This window comes from Cryptotermes secundus, unplaced genomic scaffold, assembly GCF_002891405.2.
Source record: "Cryptotermes secundus unplaced genomic scaffold, Csec_1.0 scaffold1647, whole genome shotgun sequence".
NCBI classification, from domain to species: domain Eukaryota; kingdom Metazoa; phylum Arthropoda; class Insecta; order Blattodea; family Kalotermitidae; genus Cryptotermes; species Cryptotermes secundus.
The window spans coordinates 302,763-321,244 of record NW_019726261.1 but is presented as its reverse complement, the minus strand read 5'-3'; the positions used below and the strand labels follow the sequence as shown (position 1 = coordinate 321,244).

Here is an 18,482-nt window from a genome sequence, read left to right as displayed (position 1 = left end):
TTTTTTATTTCCTTGGCACTACAGCCCCAATGGGCCTAGGCGTACCTCCATGAACTCCGTTCACTTCGGTTTTTCTAGATCTTACACATTTGGTAGGACTCTTTGGGCGGGTGATCAGCTCGTCGCAAGGCCTCTACCAGTACACAAACACAGAAAAACGCACACACACAAACTACACATCCATGCCCTGAGTGCGATTCGAACCCACGATCCCGGCTTCCGAGCGAGCGAAGACAGTGCATGCCTTAGACCGCTCGGCTACCGTGACCGGCACATAATTACTTATACTTAGGCATAATTCCTATGTGTTTCATTTTAGATACAAATTGAAGCATTTACGTGAAAGGCGTGACAACTAGTTTCCTTAATGGTTTGCTATAGAAAAAAAACGATTCCTGCCACCATTCATGACCTCATCTACTTCATTACCTTCCCATTCGTCTCTCCGATTCCAAAATACTTCGTGAATATCCAACTGTTTGTCAGACTTTCACAACTATTAGGATGACATAATTGCAAAAACGTCACCGTTATGTCATAAGGTACAATCGTAATGAGTTGGAACTAGTGAATGTTTATGCTAGTATCAGACAGCTAGCATCGGCAACGAGGGAAAACGGGAAAAAAAAACAACACAGAGACACGGAAAAAAAACACAGAGACACATACAAGGCGTGTCCCCTTTTGTGGCGAACTTCCCGTCGATCTCTTGAGACGAGGCACGCGTCAAGAATGGTATGTTTTAATTTTACCCGAGACAGCAAAACATGTAAACAGCAACACGTGAAGTACCTCGAGTCTCAAGAGAATTGAGGGAATGCGCCATTCATTGCCGGACATCGAAAGTGCTGGCAAGTGACTTTCACCTTCACGATCCGACCGCTTTTAACTGATTGAAATCCCCCCCCCCGGGTTCTATAAACTTTCCATGACACGGCCGCCTTAAGCCTGCCCGATACATCATTATGTCTCAGATTTAAGAGCACGTGACCAAATTAAACAAAAACAAAACAAGCTCCGTGGTTTTATTCCTCAAGCGAACTATACAGACCGAGCGACCGCCGCTTCTCGGGGAAGTTAGCTCTGTGGTCTAGTGGTCAGCGTTCCAGGCTACAGTTCCAAAGGTCCGGGTTCGATTCCCGGCGCTACCAGATTTTATGAGAAGTAGTGGGTCTGTAACGGGGCCCATTCAGCCTCGTGGGGATAATTGAGCAGCTATTTCAAGGAAATAGCGGCTCAGGTCTATAAAACTCAAATTAAAGGCCAATGGAATTCGTTGCGCTGACCACGCTAAAGTTGACACGTGTCCAAATCAATGATTAATAACATTTATGATTCTGTATTTCAGCATCCCGTTGCAATTGTACAACTTAAAGTCCATTATTTATCGTCCGTCAATATTGCAACACTTTTTTATTCACTACTTAATTTTAATTTTAGTTTATCATTATACACTTTGACACTACATGTTTCGGCCCCAAACGGCCATCTCCAGGTGTCTTGATATGTTACAAATATTTTATTAAATTATGTTAAAACTGCTACACTGTCTTAGTTCGTGCTAAAATCACACGCTGTAGTTCTCTTTTCAAGGTAAAACCTGATAAAATTCTTTAAAGTTTCTATTATACCCACGTTATTTTGGTGCATATTATTTCACCTCACACGGGGTGTCGTCCATTGTTCATAAATGTATGTCTGTCCAAGGTGTTTTGTTTGGCAGCTTGCCCTCATGTTCGTAAGCCTCCTTTTCAGTTATGACTGCCATATGATCCTGGTTTGCGTGTTTCCTCCACAGCGTGTGGTGTTGTCTTTACTAGTAATGATTTAGGTAAGACTTATGCGTCTCTGGTAATGCACTCTGAGGTCAAGGACGGACACGTCTCCAGATTGAGCAGTTGCAAATATGCTGAACAAACGTTCACAGACGGCGGATAAGTGGTGATTTTCCAGCTTGAGAGTCTGGTGGGGGACTAACAACTCGCCGTCAAAGACTAGCAACATACAAAATATAAAAGGCCTCAAAACATGCATGTTTTGACGTAAACTACAATGAGGATTCAGCCCCGACTTCTTGAGAATACGGTAATGAACCTTCTGGCCCCATGATGGAAAATTTCGTGACCATTTTTGCGACTGTCAGCTTCTACAAAGTCCTGTTCCATGGAGCTAACTACATTTTTTATTATTTTTCTCGTGCGGCCCTCCAGTTTGAGATCGTTTCTACTGTACCCATCCAACGCCAGAGTAAAAATGATTTAACATCCCTAACCTCGAGCAAACCATCTTACGTGGGTCCCTGTCACCACGGTATGGCGCGTCCTCAGGTTGCGGATGGAGGAGACGCCCTCAAGGTTTGGAGGAAAGCTGCGAATATACAGAATAAGGAGCTGCGGAGAGCCGACAAGGTGTGGTCCTCCAGCTTGGGGGTTGGGCGTGGGGCTAAAAATTCCTCACCGTAAAAAATCACTTTACGAAAAAGAAACACAAAGTCTCGGACCTGGACGGATTCCTTCGATAAAAGGCCTAACGTCAGAAGTTTGTATAGGGCAGGTTCACTCAGGGCAGTGGCAGAAGAAATCTTGGAATATAAGTTAGATTTAGCGGGAGTTCAGGAGGTCAGATGGGATGGAGGTGGCATCGCACAAGCAGGAGACTATACGTTTTTCTATGGAAAGGGAAATAAAATCATGAATGAGGTACAGGTTTTTTCGTACATAAGAGAATCGTATCAGCAGTTAAGAGGGTAGAGTTGGTTAGTGAGAGAATATCATACATAATACTAAAAGGTCGCTAGTGTGATATCATTGTTATGAGTGTTCACGCCCCAACAGATGATAAAATTGATGACGTAAAGGACAGGTTCTACTATGAAGAACTAGAACATGTATTTGATTAATTCCCGATGTACCTTATGAAGATTTCGTTACGAGATTTCAATGCCAAGGTAGGGAGGGAAGACATTTTCAAAGCAACGATTCGGAATGAGAGTCTGCATGAAATTAGTAATGATACTAGAGTTAGAGTAGTAAACTTTGCCACATCAAAAAATCTTACTGTCAAAAGTACAATTTTCCCGAATCGCAACATCCATAAATTTACTTGGACATCTCCTGATGGGAAGATACACAATCAAATAGACCATATTTTGATAGATAGGAGACGGCACTCAAGTATTCAGGGCAGCAGATTGTGAAACTGACTACTACCAGGTGGTGGCAAAGGTTAGGGAAAGACTGGCGGTGAGCAAACAAACAACGCCAGAATTCATAAGGAGAGGTTCAATGTCAAGAAATTAAATGAGGTAGAGGGTAAAGAGTAGTATCGTTTTGAAATCTCAAATAGGTTCGCGGCTTTGGAGAACTTGGACACTGAGGTGAATGTTAATAAAGCTTGGGAAACTATTAGAGAAAATATAAAAATTTCCGCCGAGGAGAGTGTAGGTTATTATGAACCGAAGAAGCATAAGCCATGGTTCGATGAAGGAGGCTCAAAATTATTAGACCAAAGAAAACAAACCAAATTGCAATGGTTAGAGGATACAAGCGAAATAAATGGGGATAATCTGAACAATGTAAGACGTGAAACCAGCAGGCATTTCAGGAACAAAAGGAGGGAATATCCGAAATACAAAATTGATGAACTTGCAATGAACAGTAAGAACAAGAACATTAGAGACCTGTATAGAGGAATAAATGACTTTAAGAAAAAATTGAAGAAAACTGAAACTGTGTAAATCGCTTATTCAAGCAGGAGGTGAAATATTAAATTCTAAGATCCACAAGCTAATTATGCAATTCTATTTGGCACAAGGAAAAAGTGCCTAATCAGTGGAAGGAGTCTATTATTGTACCAGTTCACAAGAAGGATGATAAAACTGACAGTACTCGTAGTAATTATCGTGGGATATCACTGCTATCAACTTCATACAAAATTGTATCCAATATTCTTCTCTCAAGATTAACTCCCTCCATATATACAAGGTGTGTCCCAAAAGTCATGAAACATATTTCTTCCCCGCGCTGCTACTGGTCGGAGCGCGCTGGAACCGGTTGGGTTGGGGGGGAGGCCTTTAGCTTCACAGCGCGCCCAAGGTCAGTCTGCTCGAGCATCGGAGGCGTCGGTATCGCTGATTTAGTGCACCTGTGTTTTGTGACACGTCACGGCGCGCGATGGCGGATACTTTCGAACAACGTTGGGCGGTCAAGTTCTGCACAAAGCTCAACAAAAATGCTGCCGAAACTCACGAACTGCTTAAGCAAGCCTACGGGGAGTCTGCCGTATCATATGTGCAAGTTACAAGGTGGGTGAAGAAGTTTAAGGAGAGCCAGGAAGGAGTGGAAGATGACTCCCGCTCTGGACGGCCATCAACAAGCCAAAGCGATGAAAATGTGACTCGTGTGCGTGACTTGTTGAATACTGACCGTCGAATGACTGTTCGGTTGTTAGCTGACACTTTGAACATTCCAAAAACCATTGTGCATCGCATCGTTATGGACGAATTGAACATGCGAAAGGTGTGCACCAAGCTAGTCCCTAAATTGTTGACGGACGAGCTGCCGCAGCTACCCTACAGCCCCGACCTAGCTCCGGCCGACTTCTNTGAAATTATTGGGGATCATCAGTCTGGGTTTCGACGTAACAGATCAACTACAGATCAGATCTTCTGCATTCCTCAGATATTGGAGAAAAAATGGGAGTACGATGAGATAGTACATCAGCTATTCACAGACTTCAAGAAAGCCTGATTCAGTTAGGAGGGAAGTATTGTACAATATTCTGACAGGATTTGGGATACCCATGAAACTAGTTAGGTCGATTAAAACGTGTTTAAACGAAACGTATAGTAAAGTCCGTGTAGGTAAACATTTGTCTGATAAATTTCCTGTCCAGAATGGTCTAAAACAAAGAGATGCTTTATCGCCATTCCTTTTCAACTTTGCTTTAGAATTATGCCATTAGGAAGATCCAGGGAAACCAGGTGGGACTGAAATTAAACGGGACACATCAGCTGTTGGCCTATGCCGATGATGTGAATCTACTGGGTGATAACATAGATGCCATAAAGTAAAACACACAAACTTTAATTGACGCAAGTAAAGAGGTTGGTCTAGAAGTAAACACTGTGAAAACTAAGTATATGTTGTTGTCTCGTCACAAAAATGCAGGGCAAAATCATGATATAAAGATAGGAAACAGATGTTTTTAAACTAGACATAGCCTTGACAAATTTCATTAACATTCTTAAAGAAGCAGCTCTACACGCCACTCCAATTCCGACTACACAAACAAGAAGTATAAATATCCCTACCGAAATCAAAAAACTTATAGCAGATAAAAGACGGGCTAGGAAGACATGGCAACTAAGTCATGCCCCAGCAGACAGAACTGTGTATAACAGGGCCACCAATAAGCTAAGAGCAGAAATCAAGAAGTCCAGAGAGCTGACACTACACAATTACCTCAGAAACCTCAATCGCTACGACAACTCCATTTGGACACCGGTGAAGTCAACTAAGAAACCTATAGTTCCTGTATCGCCTTTAAAAATCCAGATAGATGGTCGTCCAGATCGATGGGCTCGTAGCGATAAAGAAAAAGCGGAACTCTTCGCAGCACATTTATCGAAAGTCTTTATGCCAAATGCCAGTCATCCTGATCAAGAGATTGAGAACGATATTACCACATTACCGCCAAATATTCCGACAATAAAAATATTCAGCCCAAAAGAAATCAAAGAAGAAATTGGGTTCTTAAATATCAAAAAAGCACCTGGTATCGACAAAATCACACCTAAAATGATGAAAGAGTTGCCAAAAAAGGGATTAGTCATGCTAACATACATCTATAATGCTATGCTAAGACTTAGTATTTGGCCCAAACAATTAAAGACAGCAGAAATTATCTTGATACCAAAACCAGGAAAAGACCCAAAAGAATTATCTTCGTATCGTCCAATAAGCCTACTGTCCATAATAAACAAATTATTTGAGAAGCTTTTACTTCGGAGACTAAATATGGACCTAAAGCCAGATGAATGGATGCCTCCACACCAATTCGGATTTAGGAATCATCACTCTACAATACAACAAACACATAGAATCATCCATAAAATTAATCAAGCATTAGAAGACAAACAGTACTGCACGTCAATATTTATAGACGTAAGCCAAGCCTTTGACAAGGTTTGGCATGATGGACTCCTATTCAAGATAAAAAAGGTGCTTCCTATAAAATACTTTAGACTACTCAAGTCATATCTATCTGACCGAAAATTCCGAACACGAGTTAAGGAGGAGGTATCCAGCAACTTCATCATCCAATCTGGAGTCCCACAAGGGAGCGTTTTAGGCCCGATATTATACGTGCTATTCACAACAGATCTACCAACGACTACTTACACTACAACAGGGACATTTGCTGATGACACGGTCATTCTTGCCAGCCATGATGATCCAGCAACTGCCTCGCAAAGACTACAAAGTCATCTAGACCAAGTAGAAAGTTGGCTAAAAAAGTGGCGAATCCACATTAATGAAACCAAATCTGTACAGGTCACCTTCACAATGAGAAAAGAGCAGTGCCCAGCCGTACACATAAATAATACTGAAATTCCACAATCATCAACAGTAAAGTATCTTGGACTACACCTGGATTCCAGGCTTACTTGGAAGCAGCATATAACCAAAAAAAGGAAACAGGTAGACCTAAAAGTAAAAGACATACATTGGATCATTGGAAGTAAATCCAGCACATCGCTAGATAGTAAAGTACTTCTATACAAGACCATCATAAAGCCTATTTGGACCTATGGAATCGAACTATGGGGATGCGCCAGTAAATCGAACATAGCCATAATGCAACGAAGACAGTCCAAAATACTGCGGATGATCACAAATGCACCTTGGTATGTGTCAAATCAGACCCTACATGACGATCTCAATGTACCATTCGTCAAAGAAGTCATCCAAGAAAGAAGCATAAAACATCACGATAAACTAGGACACCATAGCAATACATTACTGCAGCCCCTACTGGAACAACAACAACGAAGAAGGCTAAAGAAATTATGGCCCGCAGATCTACTTGATGGTTAGAGGATCTCTCATTGGAGGAGCCCTCATCACGACACAATAAGCACACGAGGACGGTGTTTAAATTAGCAAATTAGCTAAAAGAATGTATTTTATTCTGATTGCTAATAAATATATATATAAAAAAAAAAGATGTTTTTAAAATGTGGCACAATTCAGATATTTGGGAAAAACGATAACAGATCGAAATGTCATTCAGGAGGAAATTAAGAGGAGATTGAACTCGGGCAATGCTTGCTACCATTCGGTCTAGAACATTTTGTCTTCTCGTCTGTTGTCCAAAAATATAGNGGCGCTTCATAACTTATACTCTTCTCCAAGTATAATTAGAATGATCAAGTCAAGGAGGATGAGGTGGACAGGGCATGTAGCACGAATGGGGGAGAAGAGGAATGCGTATAGGATATTGGTGGGAAAGCCAGACGGAAAGAGACCACAGGGAAGACCAAGGCGTAGGTGGGTGGACAATATTAAAATGTATCTTAGAGAGATAGGATGGGATGGTATGGATTGGATGGATCTGGCTCAGGATAGGGACCGGTGGAAGGCTCTTGTGAACACGGTAATGAACGTTCGGGTTCCATAAAATGCTGGGAAATTCTTGAGTAGCTGCAGAATTGGCGGCTCCTCCAGAAGGGCTCATCTCCAAGAGTAAGTAAGTAAGGAAGCCTCGAGGAACCCGTAACGGTCACAAAATCTTCAGAACAGCCCTCCTGCCGTCCGAAATTCGAGCCTGACCCCGCTGGGAAACAAGACATCTGTTATTTTCCTAGTGCCGCTTCAGTTCAAGCTTGCGCTTTTCTATCCAAAGGAAAGATGTTTCTGCTGGCCGCTCGAAGTCACTTTAATATACGAGTATGGCGATGTCGTCCGTTCTTTCTTCCTGTACGTACCGAATTCGATTTTTTTTTTTTTTTTTTTTTTTTTTTTTTTTTTTTTTTTTTTTTTTTTTTTTGCTGGGAAGAGACTGGCCTTGACTTCCAGAAATGCACTCCACATTCAAGGTGAATCGGTCTAAATCAGTTAACTGTATTAAAACGAAACAGTATTACTCGAACTTGAATACAACGTGGAAAACCTTTGAAACTAAGTTCACATATACCTGAAATTATTTACATAATTTTAAACAATAACTTATCCTAAGCTGAATTGCGACAATTTCTGTTAGGCCTACCTTCTTAACGTCTATATTAGCAGTGTCTAGAGACGATAATTATTTCTACGAAATACAAGCACACACTGCATGAACTAACATGGATGAAGGTTAGAATTCGTTCTACGAAGTGGTAATATGTGTATGCTAACAAGTATCGTGGCACCATTCAGTGTTACCTACCGGATTATGTGATTTACCTACAGTGTTTAATACAGTGACCTAAATTAGAGGAATTTACGTTTTCTCTGTTCTGCGTCACGTAACGACGATTCTCGTTTTTCAGCTCCTCGGCCACTTTCCACCATACATCTAACGTCTACCTTCTCCATGGATTCTACTTCCTGAGAGCTGTTCACCCATTATACCACCCTGATAGTGCTTCCATGTGCGCCTCTGCACTAGCTGGCGTTAATTAATAAGAACACTGGCAACCTTTCCACTTGAAGGTGACGGTACCCATGTGGGGCGGGATTTGGGGATTTGCTGTACTCACTCAAGGATAGGCTGAGCGGCAGTACAATCCTCATCAGGCACATGCACGCGAAGTAATTGGCCATCTTAGTGTGCGGTCAGTCTCCTTGGATCTGCAAAAGAACAATGTATTGTTTAATACATCAAGATTCGTGTTCTATATCAGTGGAAGTAACATAGCCTCCATCAAGTACAAATTCTTAAAAATTTCTATACCTAATCAAATACCCATCAACTGACTAACTCAGTAGAAGACGTTTGTCCAGTTTGTTTGAAATGACATTTTGAATTGCCGCGTGATTTTTGTGAGCTTATATATCTCAGAATTACTGGGTTTTTGGACTTTATTCATCGTCCGGTATTCCAGAAAATAGAAAACAACGTTTCGGAAACTGGGTCTGTTTCCGTCCTTACATGAGAGCGACAAGATACCTACTGAGTTGGGTCCTTTACAGCCTCAATCATTGGACAACCCGTCAAATTCACTACAGCTGACAGAGGTTAGTTCATTCTAAGGGACCCAACTGAGTAGGTGTTTCCCCCACCCCTTTCCCCTCTCATTTGAGGACGGAAACATCCAGTTTCCGAAGCGTTGTGCTCTCTATTTTCTAAAACACATGATGATGGACTAAGTCCAAAACCCCAGTAATTTTGGGTGTTATACACCATCGTCAGAACCCTTAACAATCTACTTGTATGTATATCTGGTCCTTAGCAAGTACATTTGCTTAGACACCCCAGCCACGAACCGAAACTGCGCGTTATGAATCGACCCGGCCTAACTGTCTCGCGAGACTCCCTCTTCTAGTTACACGTAATAATGCAATACATTATTTGTGGACGTTTATAGACACGGATGTGAACAACCGAATGCAGAGGTCGGGTAGTTTGCGTTCTTGTTTCGTATTCGGGAGATTCCGTGTTCCTGTTCTAGATATGAAACACTATTTTTTCTAACCCTTTATTTAATCCCTCAAGATAAAATGCCGGAATCGTGCATAAAAATTGTCCAAGGCTCGTTCCTTCTAAATATTTCTCGAGTCATCATTCAAAATCACTCTCTCGTTTGAACTACAGCCTATCCCCACGCAGCTGAAGAGGCGTCCTTAAATAAATTGAGAAATAAGACGCGCCAGATTCACTCGAAAAAAAAAATTGCTTGGAATTCGTGTCATTTTTGCACGTATTTTTCTTTATTTATAAATGACACGAGTGGCCTATATTTACAGTTCTGTACGTCACATCTATCAATCACATAAAACAAACTCGAAGACTATTTCCCGAAGCACTCTGCGTTACAAACATGCTACTTAATAAACTCGCAAGTGACATCCGACCTCAACCGCCGGGTAAGATTTATGAGGCTAGTTGTCCGAACAGCACAGTTAGCCTGAAAACACATACGAGAACGAAGCGGCCGCCTCTGGCAGCACGATTTTAGGGGCGGCACATTTTACAAACACACACCACTTCTGATTTCTCGTTAAAAATTCATTCATGTTGCCTTTATGTTCATTAGTGACCATGTTATGCAACGATGCAAATAATGCTGTTTTAAGAAGTATGACACCATTGTCTGTTTTCGCCGGCATCTGGGAATGTCATGTTATTGTGACTACGCTTCGAAAAACTACAGCTGTTTCCAATTGGGGGGAAGGTTGTCCCGTCTACTGGGGCAGCATTTAGGCTCACCGTGGTCCCGACTATTCGCAAGGACTTCGAATATTTATAGTATTCATTTAAACCACAGCAAAGAGGTCTAAGATAATCATACTCCATAGACAACATGCCAAAATATTTACATGCCTTCAAGGTGCGTAGTAACTGTCGCCAATTACTCACTCCAACTCGCAGCCGGCAAGCAACTATGAACTTCAGGTTACGTAACAGAACCAAATAAGTGGAATGTCATTAATATGAAAGGAAAAGGTGTTCAGGGTGGCCCCAGAGGACTTCTCAAGGGTGCAGGTACAACAGGTTCCTCCCTGCCTCTCTGTACGTAGTCGTTAGAATTGCCAGACATTAATTCAGGTCTCACGTTAGGCTTGTGTTTGGACTGGTGACAACTCGAGGCTGTGAATCTGCAATATTACGCTGAATAAATCACAACTTCAAGTGGTAAACACATTTTATTTTTAACACACGCTGCTGTTGTTCACTTTTCTGGTAGATGTACTTTGTTACTGACCGTTCCAAGTAACTCCCCACGAAGTATGACGTAAATCAGATTCACACAAATTACGTCGTAAATGAAGTTTCACTTCACCTTCTTGTTAGTGATGCTCGAAATCACTTCATTTAGGTGCCTGACTCGTATCATGCCCAATATAGTTTCACTAACTCCAAGGAGTGGAGTACTTCATTGGAAGCTACAAGTCGCTCAAGAAATTTCCAACATTTTAAGGAATCCGAGGGTTCACAACTGTGCTCACAAGAGCCCGTCACTGGTCTCTACCCTGTCAGATGAATTCAGACCATATCTCCCATCCCATTTCGCTAAGATACATTTTAATATTATCCTCCCATCTACGGTTAGACATTCCTAGTGGTCTTTCCTTTTAGTTTTCCGCTTAGCTTCCGTGCGTGCTATATTCCCTGCTCATTCACCCTCCTTGACTTAATCAATATATATAATCAATTATATTTGACGAGCTGTACTGTGGTAGTAGTCCTAAATGTCTGCGAAGTTTAATTAATTTGGAATTTGGCAGAACGTATAGAAATGGCGTCTGATTCCGATGAGATAGTAATGCCAAGTCCCCAAAACCAATCTCGTTTACCTGTCGAGATTCTTAGCTTTAAGGAACTCCATGTCTAGAACAACGCAACTGAAGACGCCATTTTCTAATGTGCCAGTTCCTGGCAACCCACTCTGTCTTGTTACTTGTGAGTTACGAATGTCAGACTACTGCAGGCCCCAGAAGCCAGAAACACGTTAGAACATTCCTTTCTCGTATGGTTTTGAGTTGCATCTGATCACTACTGAATGCAAGACCAAGCAGCATACATCAGTAATTCCAACAGTTTCCACGAACTTCACAGACATGCCGCTAAAATAAAAGAAATAAATCTATCGCTAAAATAAAAGAAATAAATCTATCGGAAACTAATGTGCAAATAAAATAGGTATTTTTTTAGATGCCACATAACCCTGAAGCGCGTCTATTAAATTTGCCCCGTCCATTACTCCCTCTGTACGCATGCCAAAACTCGAAAATCGATTAAAATTTTGTATGTAACTCCTTTAGTTAAATCACTTAATACACTTAGCGGGACGCTTTTTCGCAAAAGGGCACTAATACAGTGGTTTTTCATTATACCTTAAGAACCATTTCATGATGAAACAACGAACGCCATGGAGTAAAGTCCTTGGGACAGTAAGAGTCGTTCAGTTAGTCAATAAATTCCTCGCCTTTTATGGAACCCGAAGGTTTATTACCGCATTCACAACAGGCAGCCACTGGACCCTGTTCTAAGGCAGATGAGTCAAGTCTACATCCTCACTGCCTATTTCTTGAATGTTTATTTTAATATATTGGCATGCAGACCCGTTGCTAGGTAACGACCGCGAAATAAGCAACTACACAACGACCATTATTAAGCAAATGCCCGTAAACTGCCACGAAGAAACGGTGTTTTCTGTGTGGTCCGTGCCGAGATGTAAACGAGCAGCACAATTCAGGAGCTGTAGTTAGTTAGATAACCGCTGGGATTAAGTTGTTTTGAGCTGACACTATTTGAAGTTGACAGCTGAGGCCGGGGACAGTTCGGGAACCCAGAGGAAGGGGACCATCCGGCACTGGAAGCCGCTACCCATGGACGGCTAGTGATGACTGCAACAGACTGAGAAGACATTATGTGTCCTATAGTGATTTGTGAAGTGTGGTAGTATACGCGTGCAATAAATCTTATTACCAATCAAAACCCCGTCTACAATCACTAAAATCGTGACAATATTATCTTTCATCATACGCTTAGATCTCCGCAGCAGTTTCTTCACTTCAAGTTTTCTTAAATAAAACAAGGTAAGTAACAGATAAAGATTCCATTTGAAGTAAGTGACAGCAATATGTCCAGCTCCACAATGCAATGCAGGAAATCCACAACACTCAAAACGAGAGTCCTTTGAATGTTCGGAAAGGAAAAAGTATACAACAATTATTTACTACACTCTGCCAATATGACATCCTGTGTGTAACAAAAAGTTAAATATGGGCCAAATTATCCGCCCCCTCCATCACTTTCTCTCTCTTCTCCTTCCCCCATACAACGTATACCTATACAAAGTTTCAAAACTAACAAATACCACATAAATCAGATAGTTTAGTAAGGAGTTTATTACGCAACTACATGCTCATCGTGCAATTATATCCACACTGCAAGTACCGCACGGTGGTTGGTTATCTAGTCTAGCAAGCAACTGGAAGCCACTGATGAGTGACCTATTCATATGCCCTTGTACACAATGTGGCAGGCCTAACCATTCTTTGCATCCTGTTCACTTTTGTCCCTGCCTTCAGCAGTGGGTAAGGATTCACCGTGTTCAATGTAGCTTTGCTTCTGGGAGACGTCACATATAAGAGGAATTATGTGTGTTGGTAGTTTCTTTAACGTTATCAATAACTCGGCCTATATCGCGGTGAATGTTCGGATGATGCAGATTAATGAATGACCAAAGAAAAGACGCATATGAAAACGGTCGTGGCCTAATTTGAGGTACCCCAATATCCAAGCATTTTCAAAGGCTTCGTTTCCAAAGTATGCCCTTTCAAGATTCTTAACGTGTTCACAAATAGCAGTCACTTTTGTCCAATGCACTAAACTTATCTCACACAACTTTTTCAGCCTTTTAAAGAACCAGAGGGTCCCTCACCGTGTTCACAAGAGCCCGAAAGATGAATAGCAACACTAGCCTGTGCCAGATATATCCAGTCAACGCCCTCATGCCTTGTTTAGCTAATGTCCATTTTAATATTAGTCTCTCCATTCCTCCATATCCTCCAAGCAGTCTCCTTCTTTCCGGTTATCGGTTTAAAATTTTGTACGCACACTTGCTACATACCTCGCTCATCTCTACCTACAGGATACCAGCAGGGCACAGAGGCAGAGCCAATCGTCGAAACGTCGTAGGGTTTACATATATTCTTACGCACTGTACATCGGCCAAACAGAATTTCCCCGTGTCATTCACACGGTTTCCTCCAAATATTTGTCATGCCACACATGCATTTTGTAAAGAAACGTGACCCGTCCTTATGTCTGTATTACGAACGTTATCATTCAACGGGGAAACATGGTAATCCGAACAACTACATATATCCAAGGCCCAAGAAATAACTTGATTACGTGGACCAATTACGTTTGTAACTTCACTTTAAGTTCTAAAATAGTTTTAATAAAGTACGGAACAATGATTGGATAAGAAAAGTTTTAAATTAAATGTACAGGTGAATGCAAACACAATTTCATAATTTTCATGTATATTTCTTTCCTTTCCACGCATATCAATGTGACAGGTGGCCATTTTACAACTCAACGTCGTAAAGGAGTGTGCATTTGCGAGACTGTACACATATTTGCAAGGTACGCCACGTAGAGAAAGTAATTAAATGAAATGACTAATTCATTCTTCCAACATTTCAAGTATATCCTTCCTTCTGCCCCACTCTGTATATACCCATAAACGTTCTGTGGAATATGTACTTCTATTTTCTGAATGTTTCTCAAGAAAGGTATATCACAATAAGTGTCAAATTTTTGGGGACCTCACCCACCGTGATGATATGGAATAAAGCATCAGCTAGTTAATGAAAATGGAATTCTGTGCAGATGTCTTGAAGATGGTAACAGCAGGTTGCCCGAAACAGAAGAAACTTATTTGAGTAATACTTCGCAGGGAGTTGCACGTCAAAGAACTCTCGTTTCTTTCGAAGATGATTAGTCCCTACATGGGACAAAGTGTGAGTCAACAGCCTACGAACTAAGAAGATGGGCCTTCCTTTAGTTAACGCTTTTTCAACTTCGTAAGCTGCCTAGCATCGAGTGGAAGCATGGTCAACAATTAGATTGGGGAACTATCCGTGGCATATTTTAAGATATTATCTGATCATTCGTGGCACAGGAATCTGTCAAGACGCGTAAGACCTCGGGAGAGCAAGTCCCTGCGGCCTAGATTCAACCCCGTGACCTCTCGAACACGAAGGAGAACAATAATAATAACATTAATAACTGTGTTGCTAACAATGACGACAAACGCTTATCAAGAAATGACCACAACTGTTTCCGATTAATCTGAATCATTCCCCACAGTCATTAAGACGTGTGAATGACGTACAGTACATCGTGACACAGCGTACCCTGAACTTATTTTCTTGTTACGTTTCCGTCTAGTGGTGTTTCTCAACCGCCGAGCAGCGAATCAATTATATCGGGCCCTTGTCTTATTAAAAAAAAAAAATGTACCTGGCCGCTGTCTCACAAAGGTTGAGAACCACTGGTCTAGTACACATGGATGACGAGAAAGCAGCTCAAATTATAAATATTCACATTCAAGCAAGTGCAGCGGGCAGGGATGGGCGCCTTTCCGGCGGATATTGTGCTTTATCAGTGTTCACACGAACATTTGCCTGCACGATAGGGTCGGGGGTTCCCCGAGTTTCGTCACTTACTCGAGGGATGGCCACCGATCCAAAGGGCGTTGGTTTTATATACGGGGATGTGGCGGGTTGGATGCACAACTAAAATGTCTTTCCCAGATTCATCTTTATACGGAACTTCGTGGCTTCGGCCTATACAAGTCACGTTACTGTTAAGGTAGAAGTAGTGAAACAGACGATGTTACATGTACGTTGGGCTGGATATACAGATGAGAAATGCAATACTGATCTGTAGTGGGGAATCCTCTCCAAAGGTGATCACTTGGGTCATATAGAGAAAATGAGAGAACACTGGATCTAATATGACGAATTAGTGACTGTACGGTACAAGACTGGTCTTGAGAAAAGTGACAGTTGGGTCTGATTGTCAAGAAATTCCCTGCTTTTTACGAATCTTCTAAGTTCATTATAACGTTCACAGAAAAAAAAACATGATTTGATTCCACTTTAGAAAACTGGATAGTAATTATCCTAGTATTACCCTCCTATATAGACCGAAGTTTTCCATCGTAATTTCTTCCCTTGAAATTTTCCTTATAAGATTAGGCCTAAGCATTTCTCATACCTCTCACGCGTGCTGCACATTCCACTTACATTGCCGTCCTCGATTAACAATATTATAAATATTACAAAAAGAGCAGCTACCGAAAGATACTATGTTTTCTTCATTCTCTCATTATTCTTAGTTCCAATTCCTTCAGGACAGTTCTCAAATATCATCTAGACAATACAAGTACAACTCCTAGGAAATAAATTTCGAGGGTGGAAAGAGGATGGAACTGTCTCTCTGGTATTACGTGTCATTGAACCTTCGGGTTCTATTACCAGAATTATTTTACCTGGTAATATACTCATGGCAGTTTTACTTCACATGCTGGCCTCTTATCGGATTGATTCATGTTTAAAATTAGCCATCACCGTCATCACGGTATGTATACAGGTGTCACAACATACTCATACGTACACTCGTATTAGTTTGACTTCGGCGCACCGACGCCATACCGAACATTTCTTGCATCCAGGGCATTCACTCTATTTAATCAACTTAAAATTAACATCACGGTAACAGCTCCGTAATGGACCCAACACTGAGGCTCTTCGGTCCACATCATATTACCAGAACAAGCAAACTCCATCCCACCCTCGCTGCCGCGTCCAAAATGTGTCGCCATAAAATTGTGCTTGCATCCCTTCTTTTCTGCTTTCTTAGCTTACTTAACAACGAATTTTCAGCTACATGCATCATTTAACACCAGCTGTAAAGATGAATGTAAATTATGATCTAAGGCTGTGAAAGGGGGGCAATCTTCGCCTATTTTGGGGCACCTTCCAAGTACAGGTTCCTGATAATTACATTATTATCTCTACACATTCGGCATATACTTCTTGGTCTCCAATTTTATAGTAAATCCCATTTATTAAATTTCACCAGAGTATCTACAACCAGCGTATGTCTAAGACTGACGTTTCTCCCTACGAACGTCTGAAACCTAACTTGCTGTTCCAAGCGAAGAGCTGGGTTATCCAATGTTTAGTTTTAATCGGCCCTTTCACAGGGAAATAACGCGAATGACCGACGGACTCCCGAAGGAGACCCTCATACTGGCGCACAATTAGATAATAAGTCCGACAGCGAAAAAAAATAGATAGCTATAAAGAGGACAGCAATAATTAAGGCAACAAACTTAATAAAAACTCGCACGCCAAGAATTCGTGACGTCCGTAATCATATTCTGTGGACAGTTACTTTTATTGTATAATATTTGAGATAAACCTCTACAAGATTAAACAAACAAAACAACGAAATACGTAAAAAAAATGAGAGTTTAACAATACAACTACGAAGTTATGCTTATAAAATGAGACACGATGACAATGTACACTGAATAAGTGAAGATTAGATGCGAAAGATGGCACAGAATTATAAACCTGTAGAGCGAAGAGCAAGAGAACAAAAATGATACTGGAAAGTGGAGATTATAACACGTACAGAAGAGAATACTGGCACTATTTGAGGTTCGCAAGAGTTGCACGTACATCTTCTGGAACGTAACGTCATGTAGTTAGGTACAGTTCTCTTACTCTGATATTCTCGGGTGAAGAGTAAGTCAAGTAAGAAACCAGTTCATCTTGCCGTCTGCTTCTTGCTGGTATCTTGCTTGGCTTACCCTTCGACCCTGATGATGAAGGCAATATACGTGTATGTTCTTCCGAAACACTGACGAAGTTCGAAGGAATTACGCAGCGTTATATTCCGGAACATAGCACTCTTCAAGGGCAGAGGTATGTCACTATTCCCGCTAATCACCTATAATGCTGTTTCGTTGATGTATCATTAAGATGTACTAACTTTCAACACTTCTCTTTCAGCTTCAGAATGAAAAATGTAACTGAATCTACATCATACAATTTAACTTCTATAGTGGTTGAGGCACTATGCTACAAGTCGGAAGGTCGCGGGTTCAAGTCCCGATGAGGTCACAGGATTTTTTCCAATTGACCTCATCCTTCCGACCGCACTATGGCCCTGGGGTTCACTCAGCCTCTAACAGAAATGAGTACCAGGAATTAAATAAATAATTTTCCTGGGGAGTAAAGCGCGGCCGGCGCGTAAGGCTGACAACCTTACCGCCATCTATGAGCCGACTGTCTAGATAATGTGGGACCCTCAACGTCACACAACCCTATGGGTCTTCACGACCTGTTACAGGGATAGCTTTACTTTTTTTTTTTACTCTTATTTATTACAATTCACAATCTGCATCAAACAACCTTGTCCCTCAGTTGGCAATTCTGTACACGAGTTTCCATTATGCCACCTCACCTGAGAAAACGCTACAGCAACATTTTTCAGGAGCCAAAGAGGCTCTATTTTGGAAGACAATAATTCAATTCAATTCATGTTTATTTACGTGCAAACTTAACAGCACAGAGGCCAATTACAAAGCTAGCACGAATAGAGAAATATACAAAAATAATTAAAAAACAAAATACAAAAATGATAGTCTATATTAATTACACAGTTAGCATGAATAAGATACAGAAGCAAACATACACAGGCAAAGCCACAATGTGAGAATGTGAGTTTCAAATAGAGCAGCATAC

At 41.2% G+C, this 18,482-nt stretch overlaps 1 protein-coding gene across 7 annotated transcripts in view; it reads right to left on the bottom strand.

Annotated features, from left to right (window-relative positions):
* Positions 1-18,482, bottom strand: part of LOC111864158 (piezo-type mechanosensitive ion channel component) — a 288,244-nt gene that overhangs the window by 262,786 nt on the left and 6,976 nt on the right. For all 7 annotated transcript variants that reach the window (XM_023851212.2, XM_023851215.2, XM_023851216.2 and 4 more), the window contains exon 2: positions 8,744-8,834. In XM_023851212.2, the coding sequence (XP_023706980.1) occupies positions 8,744-8,807 (64 nt within the window). In that variant the 5' untranslated portion in view covers positions 8,808-8,834. The remainder of the gene's footprint in view (positions 1-8,743; positions 8,835-18,482) is intronic.